The sequence below is a fragment of the Rhamphochromis longiceps genome, linkage group LG3 (assembly GCF_057381845.1).
Source record: "Rhamphochromis longiceps isolate RC_006_pf linkage group LG3, R_longiceps_female_GT1.1, whole genome shotgun sequence".
Taxonomy (NCBI): Eukaryota; Metazoa; Chordata; class Actinopteri; order Cichliformes; family Cichlidae; genus Rhamphochromis; species Rhamphochromis longiceps.
In genome coordinates this window covers 14,016,233-14,034,726 of record NC_140559.1, presented here as the reverse complement: position 1 = coordinate 14,034,726, position 18,494 = coordinate 14,016,233, and the positions used below count along the sequence as shown (strand labels likewise).

The following is an 18,494-nucleotide window of genomic DNA, read 5'->3' as shown; positions in this document are numbered from 1 at the left end:
TCACTGATTTCACACTGTTGCAGTCAAAGCTGGAAATCATTCACAAGTAAACTTCATATTCACCAAAACGCAGTGTGATGTCATTAGGAAATGTCTCAGCCTCCAGCTTACAAGAAAGCATCTGACTACCCGACCGGGTAGCATTACCCATCATGCCGTGCAGCAGTGTCAGTTTGTAAATGTGCAATAATTCCTGCTCCAGGAATTACAGTATTTCACAGATGCTTTCTGCTGTGAACTTTGACCTGCTAAAGAGAGTCGGCTGTGGATTATTCATTTTTGTGTCTCATACTTAGACCTGTGAATAAGAACGCTACACAGTTAACCAGGGTCCCCTCTCTCTGAATTAGGAAAGGTCAGCAAGCCATGTGTGGGCCACGGGCCATACATTGAGTATCACTGTTTAAATGTGAACATTGTTCTGCTACAGTCAATGCACTAAATCAGAGAGGAAGAAAACAGACTTTACCATGAAAATCCTCCAGTATATACTCCTGCTAGTATAACATCAGTCTGATGTCTGCAGTTTAGTGTCAGCACAACTTTCACATCATATACATCTCAGCACAACTAAAACATAGAGACTGACCTCAGAATTTCAAGTCCACATCCTGGACTCTCCAGAAAAGCACACAGCTGCTTCACTTCTGAATCCTGCAGGTTGTTCACGCTCAGGTCCAGCTCTCTCAGATGGGAGAGGTTGGACTTCAGCGCTGCTGCCAGATAATCACAGTTCATCTCTGACAAACCACAGATCCTCAACCTGTATAAAGAATAAAAGATGTAGGTTTATTAGACAAAGTGTGTGCTTGAAATCATTCAGTGCTATTCAGAGCTGAAGAAGTTTCAGAATGTAGAAGTTTAGAAAACGGTAACTTCAAACAGCTGAAGCCAACAGGAAGCAGCTTCAAACAAACGCAACAAGAGAAAAACCATTAAAGTTTTACTTTTCTAACAAGAGTATTTTAAAGACAGCGTCACTGATGATCATCTTCTGTTCAGCAAATCTTTGGATGACCTTTCTGTCTTTATGTTCATCAGTGACGCTGTAACTCTGTGACTGTCCTGGGACTGTCACCAGTATTGTTACATCCTTTTTTCCTGAATTTCCACAGCTCTTATAGCAGCAGTGTACATTAACCTGCAGGCACACACTGCCTCTGCTTCAGCACTGTTTATGATGCACAAACTGCAGGAACCAAACTCATACTGGCTTATTTGAATCATGTCTGTTTACAAAGACACTTTGAGGCTTTTATCAGTGTGTTTCCTGTCCTACTAGGAGTGATCAAACTGTTCTGGATCAGTAAGGGATGGTTTCCAGCCAAAGAAAGACCAACACTGTACTTCTTGTGCATTTATGGCAGGAACATCAGCGCTGTATCATTGGAACAACACAACACGCCCGATGAACAATGAGGACAAAGAAAAGGTGAGCAAGAAGACCATGGTGGTGTAGAAAGACCGGTAGGGGCTCCAAGACTGAGGAACAGAGACATCAGACTGAGTACCAGCTGAAGGTGCTGCAGTGATTCGGGGAGCTCATTCCAATCTGAGGCTGTACCGTGTGAAATACGTAGACCACAGTTTCTTCACCGACTTCAGCCAAATGAACATCTGGAGATCCATCAGTGCAGGAGCGAGTGATGAGCCATTTTATCATATACACAGATTCTCTCATCAGCTGCTCTAATGTGAGCGCACTGCTTGAATCTGCTTGAGCAGCAGTATATTGCTTGTGTTGTTCCTTTCTAATCAAAGATATGGGACTGAGCCACAGCAGCTCTTTATCCTGTTCTTCACTCTCATTGGTTCTTTGTGCGCTTGCTTTTAGAATAGTAGTCATTCTTATGGTTAAAAGAAGACAATCGGTTGTGACTAACACTTAGCCCCTTTAATATGATCCAGCCCAGGCTGCTGAGGGAGAAGTTGGAGGACATGCAGGCGGAGGTTCCACTGGTCCAGTGGATCAGCGACTGCCTGGCGGGATGACCACAGTTTCTGAGACTGCAGAGCTGTGGTCAGAGAGCCTGAACAACAACATAGGATCACTCCATAGAACTGCGCTGTGCACTTTCCTCTTCACCATCTATATGGCCAACTTCAAGTACATCACAGAAATTTGTCTCCTCCAGAAATTCTCTGATGACATGGCCATTATTGAAACCATGGAAATGGGACGAGAAGAGGAGTACAGTAGACTGATTGGTCGCTTCGTGGTGTGAGGAGAAACACCTGCAGCAGAATGTGGCCAAAGAAAGGAGCTGGTGGTGGACTTCAGCAGAAACAGATCCCGACCCTCCTCTGTCCGCATTTGTGGGACTGACTTTGAAATAGTCACATCCTACAAATACCTGGGAGTTCAACTGAATCACAAGCTGGAGTGGTCTGCCAACAGAGACAATACCTTCAAAAAAGGTCTGAGCCCACTTTACTTTCTATGAAGGCTCAGATTCATCAATGTATGCAGCAGACTGCTCTTTGTTTTATCAGTCTGTTGTTGAGAGTACCATCTTCTTTGCTGTGGCAGAAAGAAGGAGCACGAGAAGCTGCAGAAGTAGCAAGGGCTCAGAGAAGAGCTTGAGAAGACGTGGAGGGAGAAGGTCTGCAAAGGCGAGTGAGGAATTAGTTTTAATATAAATCTTTATCTGTTTAGTGTGGAACAGTCTTTCAAACAGTGATCTTATGAAACACAGTCCCAGTTAAAATGTGTTGTTTCAAGTAAAACATGACTTATACTGCTCTGCTGCAGTTTATGACATCTTTTGTCCCAGTTGTTAAAATAGAAAAAGGCAGCCTACTGGACATTTAACACAGGGGCTTAACTGTGACTAAAAACAGACCTTCAGTACAAATGTATTTTGGAGCAGTGTGTGAATAAAAAGTCCCCCAGTTGTAAACCCCTTCCTGACACTATGACACCCCCCTCCTCCAATCCCTCTCTCAGCAGCAAGACATCTTCTCCCCCCCTCCTCCCAAACATCTCCCAGTGTCACAGTGGATCAGGTCAGGAGACAACTGAGGAAGCTTCGCCCCAGAAAGGCAGCAGGCCCAGACAAGGTGTGTCCTAGGATGCTAAAGGCGTGTGCTGCTGAACTTGGGGAGCCGCTACAACGAGTCTTCAACCTCAGTCTGCGACTGGGGAGAGTGCCCGCCCTATGGAAGACATCCTGCATCGTCCCGGTCCCCAAAAAGAACCGGCCCAATGAGCTGAATGACTTCCGACCGGTGGCACTGACGTCACATGTTATGAATACTCTAGAGCGGCTCTTCCTCAACCTCCTCCGACCACAGGTACAACATGCCCAGGACCCACTACAGTTTGCATACAAGGCGGATGTTGGAGTGGAGGATGCCATCCTGTACCTCCTGCATAGAGCCCACTCACACCTGGATGGGGGAAAAGGCACGGTCAGGATCCTGTTTCTTGACTTTTCCAGTGCCTTTAATACCATCCGGCCCTGTATGCTTCAGGAAAAACTGAACAGGATGGAGGTGGACCCCCCGACTACCTCACCGACTACCTCACAGTACGTCAGGCTGAAGGACATCATGTCTGACACTGTGGTCAGCAGCACAGGAGCACCACAGGGAACTGTGCTGTCCCCTCTTCTCTTCACCCTGTACACCTCTGACTTCTGCTACAACTCTGAATTATGCCACATTCAGAAGTTTGCAGATGACACGGCCATCATGGGGTGTATCTGGGATGATCAGGAAGAGGAGTACAGAAGTCTGGTGAGGAACTTTGTCGCATGGAGTCACACAAACCACCTGCAACTCAACACCTCAAAGACTAAGGAACTGGTTGTGGACTTCGGGAGGTCCAGAGAAGGTCCACTGCCGGTTCAGATAGAGGGGGAGGAGGTGGAGGTGGTCAACAAGTACAAGTACCTCGGGCTGTGGGTGGACAATAAACTGGACTGGTCATGCAACACAGAGCACCTGTATAAAAAAGCCCAAAGCCGACTGTACTTCCTCAGGAGGCTGAGGTCTTTTAACATCTGCAGGAAGCTCCTGAGGATGTTTTACCAGTCAGTGGTTGCTGGAGTACTTTTCTATGCTGTGGTGTGCTGGGGGAGCAGCACAGCAGAGAAGGACTCATCCAGGCTGGAGAAACTGATCAGGAGGGCTAGCTCTGTGGTCGGCATGAAGCTGGACACTCCGGTGACAGTGGCAGAGAAAAGGACACTAAAGAAACTGCTGGACATTATGAACAATGCTGGGCATCCTCTGCACACGGCCATTAACAACCAGAGGAGTCTGTTCAGTGACAGGTTGCTTCTCCCCAAGACAAGAACCAACAGACTTAAAAACTCCTTTGTCCCACACGCCATCAGACTGTTTAACTCCTCTCTGGAGGGGAGAGGGAGGGGAGACAGGAGGACAAAGGAGGGGGGAACAACTAAGCTGTAGTGCCTCTTCAACGGTGCAATAGACTCCATACTTGAAATGTGCAATTCACTTGTATTTTTTATTTTTATTCCTATTTATTCTATTTATCCCCTTCGTATATTTTATTTATATTTGTCTCTGTATTTATATATATATATATATATATATGTGTGTGTGTGTGTGTGTGTGTGTGTGTGTGTGTGTGTGTGTGTGTGTGTGTGTGTGTGTGTATATAATATTCTGTAACTGTAACTTCTGTCGGTGCTGTCCTTTTGGAAACCGAATTTCCCAGATGAACCCACCCGAGGGATTAATAGAGTTTTATCTTATCTTAAACAAAAACTCTGATCACAACAGTAGCAGTGATGATGACGCTGGTACAGTTTAACTCGGAAACTTTACACAAACTGAGAAAAGAGGTTGTAACTGAAATAATGCACTAAGATTGAGTGTATCATAAGATATGAAGTCCAAGCTTTACCTTTGAATTGGATACAATTATGGCAGCCATAACAAATAAAAGAGGCACTCGACTCAAGATTAGTTTCAAACCAAGTCACGACTAAAACATCAGAAGTGCTGTGAAACAGAATTTGCCCCATCCTAATTTCTTTTTGATCATTTGTTACATGTTGTTTTTTGTTTGTGTGTTGCTAGTAATACTGACTCAAGCTTTCCAAAACTGCGGTTCAGGGCAATTAACTTTTCATATAGGGGCAAAAGTCCTCACGCTGATGTGAAAGACTCATTGAAATTTATTGCAAATGTAGTTCTTGTTGCCATGTGTGACAGAGCCAATTATGTAAAGGCGCAGGGTAGGTTTGGTTAACTTTTTCCCCCCTTAAAAAAAGGAAATCATCACTTACAAACCTCTTTTTGTATTTAATCAGCATCTCTTTCTCTAATATTAAAATTTGTTTGATGATCTATAACATACAATTATGAGAAATATGCAAAACAAATAGAAACCCTAACCCTTGGTGGATTAGTGTAGTACAGATGAATAACAGATGTGTAATTTTATCAAAATTCACAGAGTGCTTCACATCTGCCCTCTCTGATTGTTTGGAAACACTTTGCATATTTAATGAATATTTGAAAGTTTTACATCTGAAGGTAAAATATGGTTTTGTTCCCTGTGATTAAATCTGAGCATCAGTACAGTGTTGTCCTGATGGAGGTGTCATTAACAGCAGCCAGTATGATCCAGGCTTTAGCTGCTGGGTCCCTGTGTGACCTCTCAGACTGTTTAACAGATCAGACACAAAGAGAATCAGAGACAGAGCAGCTCTGTTCTTTAAAGACAAACATGAACCCACTCAGGTCACACTTTCCCCACAGATATGAGCATCACTGTCCTCAAACAGCAAACGACTGAGTCTAATATTTTTACCTTTGTTGTTTCATTGTTTTCTTTTTAATGAATCTTTGTAAAAATCTAAGGATGTTTCAGGTCATATTTATCCAGGAAAACACAAACATCTAAAGAAGCTCATGACAGGTCTCTGACCTAGTTTGTCCAGGTTCAGCACTGAAGTCTGGAGGTTGAGGTTTGGACCTGTCACTCCTCATAGATGGACAGCTGGCTCCTGCAGACTCTGCTCTGTTCTCCTCGTCCTCCATCATCATCTTCTTGCGGACTTCAGTCAGTCTGAGAGGTAAACCACAAACACTCAGTGAGTTCACATTAACAGAAGTAACTGAATTAAAGTCGCTGACCTCTGACCTGTCATGTAACCTAAAAACCAGGTCACATGGTCCACATCAGGGATCACAGAAACCTGATCTTACCTGCAGAACATTAGGAACAGCTCTGAGTCAGATGCAGTCAGCTCTCTGCAAACTCCAACCTCCGTATAAAACTATATTAAAAGCTCTTTTATGGCCATGCAGACACTTTAAGATCACATGATGTTCACACGTGATTTCTGTGACTGTCGTAGTTTAACATGTTAACTCCGTACATGTAACATTCATGTTGATGCAGATCTCAGCTCCACATCAGCTCTGCTGAATAGTCTAAAGTTTCTCTGACACAATGAATTCAAACAGTCTGAGGAAACAAGGATGAACTTAAAGCTCTGACTTTATTGCTAGAGACGTATGAATCAAATGTTTAATCCACATTTGGACTATTTTGTCTCCTCAGTTTGAGCTGAAGAGATTTTTTTTTTGTTGAAGTGCTCAAAATCTATGTTTCCTTTTAATAATGTTTATTTCCCTCGTGTCTTTAAGAGCTCTTATCATTAACTTAGCGTTAGCGCTCTGCAGGTCTCTGCTGTGTAAATACTAATCACACATTCCAAGTGCGGTTACGTCACCGCCACACGACGACGGCTGTCCCAATTCGAAGTGTGCTTCAAATGCATACTCCAAATGCGCCGTCGATCTCCCCAAATATCAAGCGTGGTCCGGTGCACGCTTCGTGGTCCCATATATTCATAGCGCGGCGGTGGGTGCCGCAAAATACGGCAGAAGGGAGCGGCCGAAGTGGTTGTTTTTTTCTTTTTCCAAACTTTATTGAAATCATAACGCGAACAGTCAGTCATTCCAGTTCAGTTTGTACAGTAGACATACAAGGCAAATAAGAGTGACAATATACAGCACAATGAAATAAGGAGGATAAATAAATAAAGGAGAGAAAAAAAGAAAAAAGGGGGAATGTGACAGACTTCATAACAACTTTGTACTTGAAAGTTGTGACAGCTCATTCGCTAAACATTTCTGAATGAATTTCAATCAATGATAAACCTTTTTTATTGGAAGTTAATTTAAGAGAGTTTAAGTAATATTCAATTTCAATCAAAAACAAATTAAATGATGGGGTTGAGTTTTGAAATTTACATTTATGTATGTGGAACTTCCCTAATAAGATGGAGCGGCCGAAGAGTGAACTGTCAAAAGTACTGAATATGACGTCACTTATTTATGTGCGAATGTTTAATAATTAAAGTCAGTCATATATCCACAAACACAACAAGCTGAAAGTCAGTGATACAGTGGGGCAAAAAAGTATTTAGTCAGCCACCGATTGTGCAAGTTCCCCCACTTAAAATGATGACAGAGGTCAGTAATTTGCACCAGAGGTACACTTCAACTGTGAGAGACAGAATGTGAAAAAAATATCCATGAATTCACATGGTAGGATTTGTAAAGAATTTATTCGTAAATTAGGGTGGAAAATAAGTATTTGGTCACCTCAAACAAGGAAAATCTCTGGCTCTCACAGACCTGTAACGTCTTCTGTAAGAAGCTTTTCTGTCCCCCACTCGTTACCTGTATGAATGGCACCTGTTTGAACTCATCATCTGTATAAAAGACACCTGTCCACAGCCTCAAACAGTCAGACTCCAAACTCCGCCATGGCCAAGACCAAAGAGCTTTTGAAGGACACCAGGAAAAGTATTGTAGACCTGCACCAGACTGGGAAGAGTGAATCTACATTAGGCAAGCAGCTTGGTGTGAAAAAATCAACTGTGGGAGCAATCATCAGAAAATGGAAGACATACAAGACCACTGATAATCTCCCACGATCTGGGGCTCCACGCAAGATCTCATCCCGTGGGGTCAAAATGATCATGAGAACGGTGAGCAAAGATCCCAGAACCACACAGGGGGGGGGACCTGGTGAATGACCTGCAGAGAGCTGGGACCAAAGTAACAAAGGTCACCATCAGTAACACACTACAACGGCAGGGAATCAAATCCCGCAGTGCCAGACGTGTTCCGCTGCTGAAGCCAGTGCATGTCCAGGCCCGTCTGAAGTTTGCCAGAGAGCACATGGATGATACAGCAGAGGATTGGGAGAATGTCATGTGGTCAGATGAAACCAAAGTAGAACTTTTTGGTATAAACTCAACTCGTCGTGTTTGGAGGACGAAGAATACTGAGTTGCATCCCAAGAACACCATACCTACTGTGAAGCATGGGGGTGGAAACATCATGCTATGGGGCTGTTTTTCTGCCAAGGGGACAGGACGACTGATCCGTGTTAAGGACAGAATGAATGGGGCCATGTATCGTGAGATTTTGAGCCAAAACCTCCTTCCATCAGTGAGAACTTTGAAGATGAAACGAGGCTGGGTCTTCCAACATGACAATGATCCAAAACACACCGCCCGGGCAACAAAGGAGTGGCTCCGTAAGAAGCATTTGAAAGTCCTGGAGTGGCCTAGCCAGTCTCCAGACCTCAACCCCATAGAAAATCTGTGGTGGGAGTTGAAAGTCCGTGTTGCTCGGCGACAGCCCCAAAACATCACTGCTCTCGAGAAGATCTGCATGGAGGAATGGGCCAAAATACCAGCTACTGTGTGTGCAAACCTGGGCCCTGTGCTTCGTACGTCGCTTACTACATCCAAGATCAAATGAAACATCCAAGACCAAATCATCGCGCTAACTCTGAGCTCGCTATTCCGGTTCCCCGAACACACCTGTTGTTGACGATTAGTATAGCTGGATGAAGTAATGTGCGATCACTGGGTGCCGTAAAAGGGGATACGCATCGATAGCAGAAACAGTGATCGGCAACCCGCTGATTGGTTGGCGAAAATGGCGAAGGGGCGCGCTCGGTATTTTTCGGCAGCAGAGCAAGAACTCTTGAGTGAGGGATTTCAGGAGTTTCAGAGTTTAATTAAAACGCAAGGGAACACTGCAAAGGCTGCAAAAGCAAGGAGAGAGGGCTGGCAGAAAGTTGCTGACAAATCAAACTCGTAAGTAATCCAATAATAACAATAATAATGGAGTGGATTTATATAGCGCTTTTCAAGGCACCCAAAGCGCTTTACAATGCCACTATTCATTCACTCCCACATTCACACACTGGTGGAGGCAAGCTACGGTTGTAGCCACAGCTGCCCTGGGGCAGACTGACAGAACCCAGGCTGCCATATTGCGCCATCGGCCCCTCTGGCCAACACCAGTAGGCGGTAGGGTAGATTTATCATATCACACCATATTATCCAATATTATATTACATTATATTATATTATAATATGTTATATTATATCCCCTTTCACATTAGAGCCACAACAGGACCCACTAGAACATGGGAACAAGTAAAAGTGAAATATAAGAATATTCTACAGAATGGTAATATTTATCACTTATATTGCTTGTCGTCTCTTGGAAAGAGACCCTGGAATACTCTGTTTGTTTGTTCATAACAGCAACCAAGAAAAGGGCAGAGCAAAAAAAAAGACAGGTGGTGGTCCTGCACCCCCTCGTCAACAAGTTGGTTAAGTGAATAATACCCTCACGGGAAAATCGATATCTCTCAATGAGCACACTGTCGCGCTGAGCTAAAGGATCCTGTCTGTCCCGCAATATACGCTGAATTCTGAGGACTCTCCTTATCAATCTTGCACCTTCCGCAATGGGTTGCTCGCGTAAACGGACAGGACATGGCTGCGACAGACTTCCCAAATCCACCTTCGCTTTTATAGCCGTGGTCTCTCATCTTGATTACACGAAGTAATTTACAATTACTACTCTGAAATATGAATTACATCTGTAATAATCACATACATGTAATAGAATGTTAATAGTACATTTCCCTTTTTTAGGAAATGACCTGTATGTATCTGTGTGACATCAATAAAAGGATCAAGTGCTGCATTATCTTTAGTTACATTGATAATATTTATTTATGGTGAAACAGTGGTGGAATATCGCTGTTGCTTTCGTATGAATGACGCGGACATACCTGCGTGGCCACGATCTAATCCTGTTTACATAAAGTAAACCTGCTCCCCAGCAGGTTTACGCTTACGGCTCTGTTGCTATGACAGCAAGTCCCGGATGGGCTTCGGGGAACCGAACGATCCAGGATCACGCGAAATCGTCAACAATCTAATCCAGCTAACTTACTTAGCGCGGTACGAAGAACAGGCCCCTGGTAAAGACCTATAGTAAACGTTTGACCTCTGTTATTGCCAACAAAGGTTATGTTACAAAGTATTGAGTTGCATTTTTGTTATTGACCAAATACTTATTTTCCACCCTGATTTACGAATAAATTCTTTACAAATCCTACCATGTGAATTCATGGATTTTTTTTCACATTCTGTCTCTCACAGTTGAAGTGTACCTCTGGTGCAAATTACTGACCTCTGTCATCATTTTAGGTGGGGGAACTTGCACAATCGGTGGCTGACTAAATACTTTTTTGCCCCACTGTATATATACATATATATACATATATATCATAATAATCTGACAATACTATAATATTGGCCATATTATATTTACATTGCCACAGTGAGATGACTTTGGTCTCATGAGCAGCATTAACTAATTGTTATTTACTAACTAATCTTAAATAACTGTTCAGCACAGAAATTAAGCCCAACAATCATGTTTACAGTCCCGTGGTCTCAGCCTCAGATACTCAACTAATCAAAGTGATGTCATGACAAAAATGAATGACTAACAAAACATTTTTCTCCTTCATTTCTGTCACACAAAGCTGTATGTAAGGTGTCTCGCGGTTAGTATCATGGTTGCTAGGCAACCTAAACAGCGCCGGTTGTTCAGTGATGACGCGACGAATCCTACTTCCGGGTCTAAAGTAGTCTGCGTTTAATATGGCTTTTGTGTTGTTAACATGTTTAATGTTTTGTATTTTCATCTATTTGATCTCAAAAAGCTCCTAAAACAGTCAGTGATCACTGTTGACCTCCCTCGGCTTTTATTACCGCTAATCATTTATTTAAGCTCAGTTTTTAAAACCTTAGGATGTAGCTACAGCCCAGCCCATGCAGCAGTATATGAATGACTAACCTCGTATTGTGGATGGATTATCTCAGTTGTTCTCCTGGCTGAAGTTTGGTCCTTTTACAGCATCCTGCCATGTGATTACATTTGTTCCTGACAACCGAAAACACTCACGTTAACTTTTATCGCGTGGAAAAAAGGTTAGCTTGTTTATATTATGCTAACATAGCTGTGTCGCTAGCGGTCACGTAGCACATCATTATATACCAGCTAGCCCAACTTCAGTAACCCTACAAACGTCACTGCTGTTTAGTTTTCTGTCTTCATTTATGCTGGAAGTGATAACAGAGCTGTACGTTTGAATTTGTTTCCAAAACCCCGCAGTCAGGACATGCTATATTGTATTTAGATAGAAGCTAGCGAGCTAACTCCCTGCTAACTTCTAACTCCGTTAAATGTCATAAATTCCGTTTTCATGGATGCCTGGATGTTAAACTCAATTGTTACACCTGGTAGAGCAGAACGCTGATCATTTTATTAAAGATGAAAGACTTTAGACAGTTTTTCAACTCTCAGTAATGCCATAGCGTCCCATTTCACAAGCCTCTCACTTCCGCACTTATAGTAGGCACCGTACGTAGTACGCGTAGTGCGCGTACTTCAAGCGTGCAGTCTCTTAATTGGGACTCAGCCTCTGAGTGAACTCAAAGTACAAACTATAAGTACACAAACAAGAACGTAGCTCAGAGTGGCGGACACACTCGGCCTCATTGGTCCAGCTGTGAGTCCGTTACCGTGAACTATGGAGCGGCAGATTTGTGCTGTTTGTGCAGGAACTCAGCTGCACACAGCTGATGTTAGCCAGGAAAACATTACACACTGACTTTGATGGAGAGAACGGAAATGAAACATGAGCTGAACAAACAGTAAAGTTCCTAAAGACAAACTTTTAAAGGAGGAAACAAAGCAAACTTACAGTTTCTTCACACACACCAACAACAAGTTCCACACCTGGACAATAAACACGAAAAAACAGGTGAGCTGTTCCTGGCAGGAGGCGGAATTCCACCGGTAGCAGAACAGGTGGGAGGGGGGATGCAGATTTCCACAATAAGAGCACTTAGAAAAAATTCAGTTAATCTCAAAATGGCATCAACAACTCTGTGCTATTTCTTTCTCAGAGCAGATTCGGGCATTACTCAAATAATAAAGGCTTTTTTAAAATATTATACTTTTCATTAGTCTCCAGTTTTATGATTATAAGGCTAAAAATCAACATGAATTTGGTTCTAATCAAAGAAGCTCCTTTAATGTCTGTCATAAAAATCCTCACACAGACTTAAAAAGGCGACATTAATGTTAAAATAAATGAATGAAACTTCAGCTGAGAGCTTAATGGAGTCACCATAAGCAGTTCATAGTAGTCACAGCTCTTAATTATTCAGCTTTTCATGAACTAAAGTCATGGTGTGTCAAAGTTTGTGTGAGAAGCTACTTTATGGACAGCTGTAGAACACATCATTATTATTTCTTCATAAATTAAACACACAAGTTTGTCTGTAGATGATTTAAAGTGTGTCATTGTGCAGTTAAAGCTGTTTGTTTGACGCCTTGACCTCCTGTGAAACCAGCTATGAATGAAAAAAAAGTTTCACTTTGGTACAAAATCAACATGTTAACATGAAAACCAGAGAGACTGCAGAACATCTGGAACATCTGCACTTTGACCCAAACTGCTATACTGAGAATATTGTCTACATATTACAGACATGAAGCAAACCTTTATTTTTATTTCTTACATGTTCATGGGTGGATGGACGTGTTGCTTCAATGTCCCACATCTTCTATTTAAATATGAACTGTGAACTACACATAATCATCTGTAAATGGTTTGAGGCACACTGATGCCACCTACAGGGCTGGTGGGGAACAGCAGTGATCTGAAATCATGTGAGATGTTAATGAGTGAGAAGTTAGATAAAAACGTACTTAATATAGCTGTAAGTGATAAAAGTTCATCTAAAACAAAAGATAAATCAATTGAGTCTTTGTAGAGTTCATCTGGTGCACACATGAATTATGTGATGAAAGCTTTATTTCACTGAATGTTTCGTCAAAGCTCATTTCTTTTTTTTTCTTTTTTTTTTTTTCTTTTTTTTTCTAAATGACATCAGAAACAGCAGTATGCGACATTACGTGATGGCAGAGCTTCAGTTCATCCTTTGTCTTTTTTTTTTTTTTTTTTTTTTTTTTTTTAAATAAATAGGACAGGGGGAATGAATGAGAGAGAGAGGGGGAGAGAAAGAAAGAAAACCAAAGGGGAGAAGAGACGGTGAGAAGGGGGGGGAAGAGAGAGAGAAAAAAAAAAGAACTCCTGGGTCACCTGTATGGAGAAAAAAAAACAAACAAACAAAAAAAACAAACAGAGGAGACAGCAAACAACAAAGAGCAACATAATAATAGAGAAAACAAAGCACCATCACAATAAACTAGCTAGTCATAGATATCAGTATTTACTAAGTAATAAACGATATTGTGCAGCACGCAAGATAGACAGCGCACAGTGTGCTTTGAGGCAGCAGCCAAGAAAGCTTTAGTCCGCGTCTGTGAATACCCATGTGTGCATACCTGTGTGGATCAGCATGCTTGCATTCCAAAGGTTTCTCCATGTAATGATCTGCTAGGGAGTGTGGGGGGGCCACAGCCCCGTCCTCCAGGGTGTGAAGCGGGTATGGAGGAGATCAAAACTCCAGACATCCAGAGGCCCCCAGAACACAAGAGACCATGGAAGACCAACAGAGGGGCAGCCACGCCACTGTCCCAGTAAGAGCTGAGGAGAGTCCCAGATGAGGGCTCGCCCAGCAGCCGCGGAGCAGAAGTCAGGGGGAGTTGCAGTGACGCGCCCGTGAGCTCCGCCGGCCCCCAGCTGCGCCTGAGTGACCGAGCCCTAGGCCGAGAGGCCGGGGGCACCCCACCTCCAAAGGGGCCCGAGCGAGCCCCAGGCCCCAGGCCCCGACAAGCGGCCGCCAAGGAGTGAGCCGGTGTGTACCCGGACGCCCACCCCCAGACACAAAGAACCACCAACACACCGACACCTGAGGGAGTCCGCCACCGGCAGGGGAAGTGGTGGTGGGTGGAGATAGGCCTCCAAACCTTGGAGGGCCTGAGGTGTCCCCAGAGAGGTGGCGTCTGATACCCAACCTGACATATAGACACAGACATACAGGCACACACAGACTCAAACATCCATTCCCACCCTCATGCTCTCATATGCACTCACTCCACACTCAACCAACGTGGAGACAGACATAAAGAGACGCTGTACACACAATCACACTCCCCAAGCGTACTCTACAAACCGGGTCTAGGTACCCTTGCCCCTGGAGGGGGGAACTGCACCCAGACCCAGGTGGTGTTACCCTTTTCCCTGCGGTGGGGAGAGGCAGACCACCCCGACTCCGCAGCAGCAGGGAGGCCCCACACCCCAGACCGCAGTCGGACGGCCAACTCCTCCTACTAGCCCTCCCACTCCAGCAGGCCGCAGAGAATGGGGGTGGGAGAAGACTCCAAACCTCCCTCCACCCGCTCATTGTAGTGTTGATGCATATGTGTTCTAAGGTGCAATTAAAACCCAGGAGGGCATGGAGCTACCTGCCAAGGAGCAGCAGGTAAGCGCATAGTCCCTCCTGCTAACCCTCAATGACTAAGTGTATTTAAAATTGAGAGGTGGGCAACGACGTCAGGGGTGAGGTATACACCCTGATGGTGATTTGGACTCCGTGATTGTGCCCACCCCCAAGATCCTATATGTATGTGTAATGAGAGTGTGAATAATGTGAGTGTCTAAGTTGTGGGATAAAATTGAGGCAGAGGCAGCCAGAAGGGGACGGGGGGGGGGGGGGGGGGTAGCCTCCTCTGCACCCTGGTGACATACCCCCACTCCAAGGCCCTGCATGTGTGGGTGGTTGTGGAGGAGCGGGAAGAGGGAGGCAGCTGGAGATGGGGAGGGAAGGAAGGGAGGGGCAGGTAACCCCTCCCTGGGGCCAGCTCCCCCGCTGACCCCAGTAGGCACTCCCACCCTCCGCGACCCGCCAGGGAAGGGGGGCCCAGGCCCATCAGACCGGGGCCCAGTGCAGTAGCGCCCCCCGGCTCCACAGAGCCCTGGACAGTCCACCCAACCCCACCACAGAGAAAACTGCACCCACCCCACCAACCACACATCTTCCAGACTACATAAGACGGTAAACGCCCAGGCTGAGATCTTCCTCCACCTCTCCTGTATCTCCCCCTCCTGCAGAGAGTTCCTGAAGAGAAGAAAGCTCCTGCAAGATGTGACCATCCCCCCCACCAGTTGAAGAGCCCCCCAGGCGGCTCGACGCACCGGCGGCACCCTGCTCCAGGGCCGGGCCCCCATGCACCCACCCGCCCACAACCCCGGCAACACACCAACCAGGACCCAAGCCCCCGAGGCCCGGCCCGGGCCCCAGCCCAGAGACGGAGCGCTCCCAGAACCTCACGCCCATCCCGGACCCACCCAGGGGCAGCCAGGTTGCCAGGTCAGTAACCCACGTCCGTCAGCACAGACCCTCCCCTAGCCCCGCTGCACGCAGCCGCGAGGAAACAGTCACCTGAGAGCCAACAGAGCCCTCAACCGGACGTGACCGCTACCCCGGGTTGAGCCCCTCAAGGAAGATGCCTCCGGGGAACCCCCCGACGCCCTAAGCCTGTCCCTACCCCCTCACCAATCACAACAGTGAAGGCGGGACCAAACTATGACCCCCCACCCCCACTAGGTGATGGAGCTGATAAAAGGGGCCCAGAGCAATTGATCTAATGTGGTGGCAGAGGCTGTGTCAAGACTAATGTAATCTAATAGATAATTTCTATATTGGTTAGAATTGAGATTATTTTTATTTTTCCAGTTCATGAGGACTGTTTTCTTGGCTATGCATAGGGCAGTGAGGATCATATGGGCGATATTCTTTTCTGAAGTGATATTATCTAAGCTGCCCAACAAACACACTAAGGGGGAGGTTGGAATGTTACATTTCAGACATTTTGATAAGTCTTCACATATCTCGCGCCAAAACTTTTGCACTGGTGGACAGAACCAAAGAGCGTGGATGTAATTGTCTGGTGTATTGCCTTGACAGTGTGAGCAGTTGTTGGAAGATGTAAAGCCCATCTTGAACATCCGATGACCTGTATAGTGCACTCTATGAAGTATTTTGTATTGTATTAATTGCAGACTGGGATTTTTAATTAATTTAAAAGTTTTTAAGCAAATCTGAGACCAGAAGTTTTGGTCTAGGTTGACTGATAAATCTGCTTCCCACTTTGCAGTAGGAAGGGATATTGATTCATCTAATTTAGAAAGTGTTCTGTATATTTTAGATAATAATTTGGGGGATTTAAGAGTAAGAAAATGTGCCGCACTTAGTGGTGTTTGTAATTCAACTTGACTGAGGTTAAATTTCTTTTTTACTATGGATTTAATTTGTTGATATTCTAAAAACCTTGTCTTGTTGATCCCATATTGTTCAACTAGTCTGTCAAATGGAATAAATTCTGTTCCCTCTAATATATGTTCTAAGTATTTAATTCCTTTACAACTCCATTCTGGGAAATTAATCATATTATTGTTTTGTAATATGTCAGGGTTATTCCAGATAGGTGTACGTTTGCATGGGATTAATGAAGACTCCGTTATTTTTAGAAACTCCCACCATGCTGTTAGAGAAAAGCTGATGTTGATACTTTTAAAGCATTCATGTCTTTTGATGTTTGAGCTAATAAATGGTAGGTCTGAAATCTCTAGATCCTTGCATAGTGCCTGTTCAACATCTAGCCAGGGCTCAACTAAGAAGGTATGTTTTAACCATTCTGAGATGAACTGAAGCCTGTTGGCTAAGAAGTATTGGTGAAAATTAGGCAGATCTAATCCTCCTCTATCCTTGGTTCTTTGTAGCGTTTTTAAGCTAATACGCGGGGGTTTATCTTTCCAAAGGAATTTGGAAATATATGAATCCAGAGATCTGAACCAATCTTGTGATGGTTTGTTAGGGATCATCAAAAATAAGTAATTTATTTTTGGCAAGATCATCATTTTTATAGTGGCGACCCTTCCCATGAGTGATATGGGTAAAGATTTCCATCTAGTCAGATCGCCTTCTACTTTCTTTAGAAGTGGGATGTGGTTTAGTTTAGTTAAGTCTGAAAGCTTAGGAGAGACATTAATACCTAAATATTTAATATTTCCGGATTGCAGTGGGGCAGAGGAAGAATTATGGAAGGAGCAGTTAATGGGGAGAACTGTAGATTTTGGCCAGTTAATTGAATAATCTGAAACTCTTGAAAACCAGTTTATTAAAGTAATTACCTCAGAGAGGTTGGTTTGTGTGTTTTGCAGAAAAAGCAACACATCATCCGCATAGAGACTGATTTTATGTTCTATGTTCTTACATTTTATGCCCTTAATTGTTGTAGCCTGTCTAAATGCTGCTGCTAGAGGTTCGATAAAAATTGCAAAAAGTGAGGGAGAGAGTGGGCATCCCTGTCTGGTGCCCCTCAGGAGACAGAAGCTGGAGGATGTCTGGTCATTTGTTCTGATACGAGCCGTTGGGGAATTGTATAATATTCTTATCCAGTTTATGAAAGAGTTTCCAAAACCAAATTTGTGTAAAGTTGCGAATAAAAATTTCCAATTAACTCTGTCAAATGCTTTTTCTGCATCTAGAGATAATATTATGGCTTCGATGTTTTTATCGTATGAGTAGTCTATTAAATTAAGTAATCTACGAGTGTTTGTTGAGGAGTGCCGACCTTTTATGAAATCAGTTTGGTCAGGATGAATTAAGAGGGGGGTCATTTTCTCTAATCTCTTTGAGAGAGCTTTGCAGATTATTTTAAGGTCTACATTTAAAAGAGAAATTGGACGATAGCTTGAGGGAAATAAAGGGTCTTTGCCTGGTTTTAGCAGGAGACTAATGTTGGCAGAATTCATATTTGGTGGTAGTCTGCCCTTTTCCTCGATTTCCTGCAACATGCTGTGGAATACTGGTGCCAAAATTGTCCAGAATTCTTTGTAGAATTCTGCAGGGAAGCCGTCTGGACCTGGAGCCTTATTATTGGGCATACTTATCAGGGCTTCCTGGAGTTCACTTGGCGTCAGTGGCGAATCCAGTTCCATTGCTTGACTGTCTAGTAATTTTGGAAGAGTTACGTTGTCAAGAAACAGATCAATTTCATTTTTAGATGGGTTTATTTGTGGTGAGTATAAAGTTTCATAGAAATCCCTAAAAATGTTGTTTATTCTTCCAGGATCATATATTGTGTTCCCCGATAAATCTTTAGCAGCACATATAGTTGTTTTTTCTTTATTTATTTTT

General features: G+C 43.9%; 2 protein-coding genes and 1 long non-coding RNA gene across 9 annotated transcripts in view; 1 reads left to right on the top strand and 2 right to left on the bottom strand.

The window, feature by feature from the left end:
* LOC146673019 (uncharacterized) overlaps positions 1-10,552 on the bottom strand; it is a 54,200-nt gene extending 43,648 nt beyond the window's left edge. Inside the window, exon 1 of the mRNA XM_085402620.1 lies at positions 10,481-10,552. The gene's annotated coding sequence lies outside the window, so the exon portion shown is untranslated. The remainder of the gene's footprint in view (positions 1-10,480) is intronic.
* LOC146673018 (ribonuclease inhibitor-like) overlaps positions 1-12,412 on the bottom strand; it is a 48,538-nt gene extending 36,126 nt beyond the window's left edge. For 2 of the 6 annotated variants that reach the window (XM_085401491.1, XM_085401488.1), the window contains exons 1-4: positions 12,083-12,359; positions 11,173-11,259; positions 5,906-6,046; positions 590-763 (exon numbers count right to left, since the gene is read on the bottom strand). In XM_085401491.1, coding sequence (XP_085257617.1) covers positions 590-763; positions 5,906-6,024 — 293 coding nt within the window. In that variant the 5' untranslated portion in view covers positions 6,025-6,046; positions 11,173-11,259; positions 12,083-12,359. Of the gene's footprint in view, positions 1-589; positions 764-5,905; positions 6,047-11,172; positions 11,260-11,615; positions 11,998-12,082 lie in introns of those variants that run through there. The other 4 variants (XM_085401493.1, XM_085401492.1, XM_085401489.1 and 1 more) reach the window with 4 other exon arrangements.
* The window catches only part of LOC146673017 (uncharacterized), a 406,340-nt gene extending 390,556 nt beyond the window's left edge, over positions 1-15,784 (top strand). For both annotated transcript variants that reach the window (XR_014910406.1, XR_014910407.1), the window contains exon 3: positions 15,404-15,784. This is a non-coding gene — a long non-coding RNA (uncharacterized LOC146673017). The remainder of the gene's footprint in view (positions 1-15,403) is intronic.
* The last annotated feature ends 2,710 nt before the right edge of the window (positions 15,785-18,494 follow it).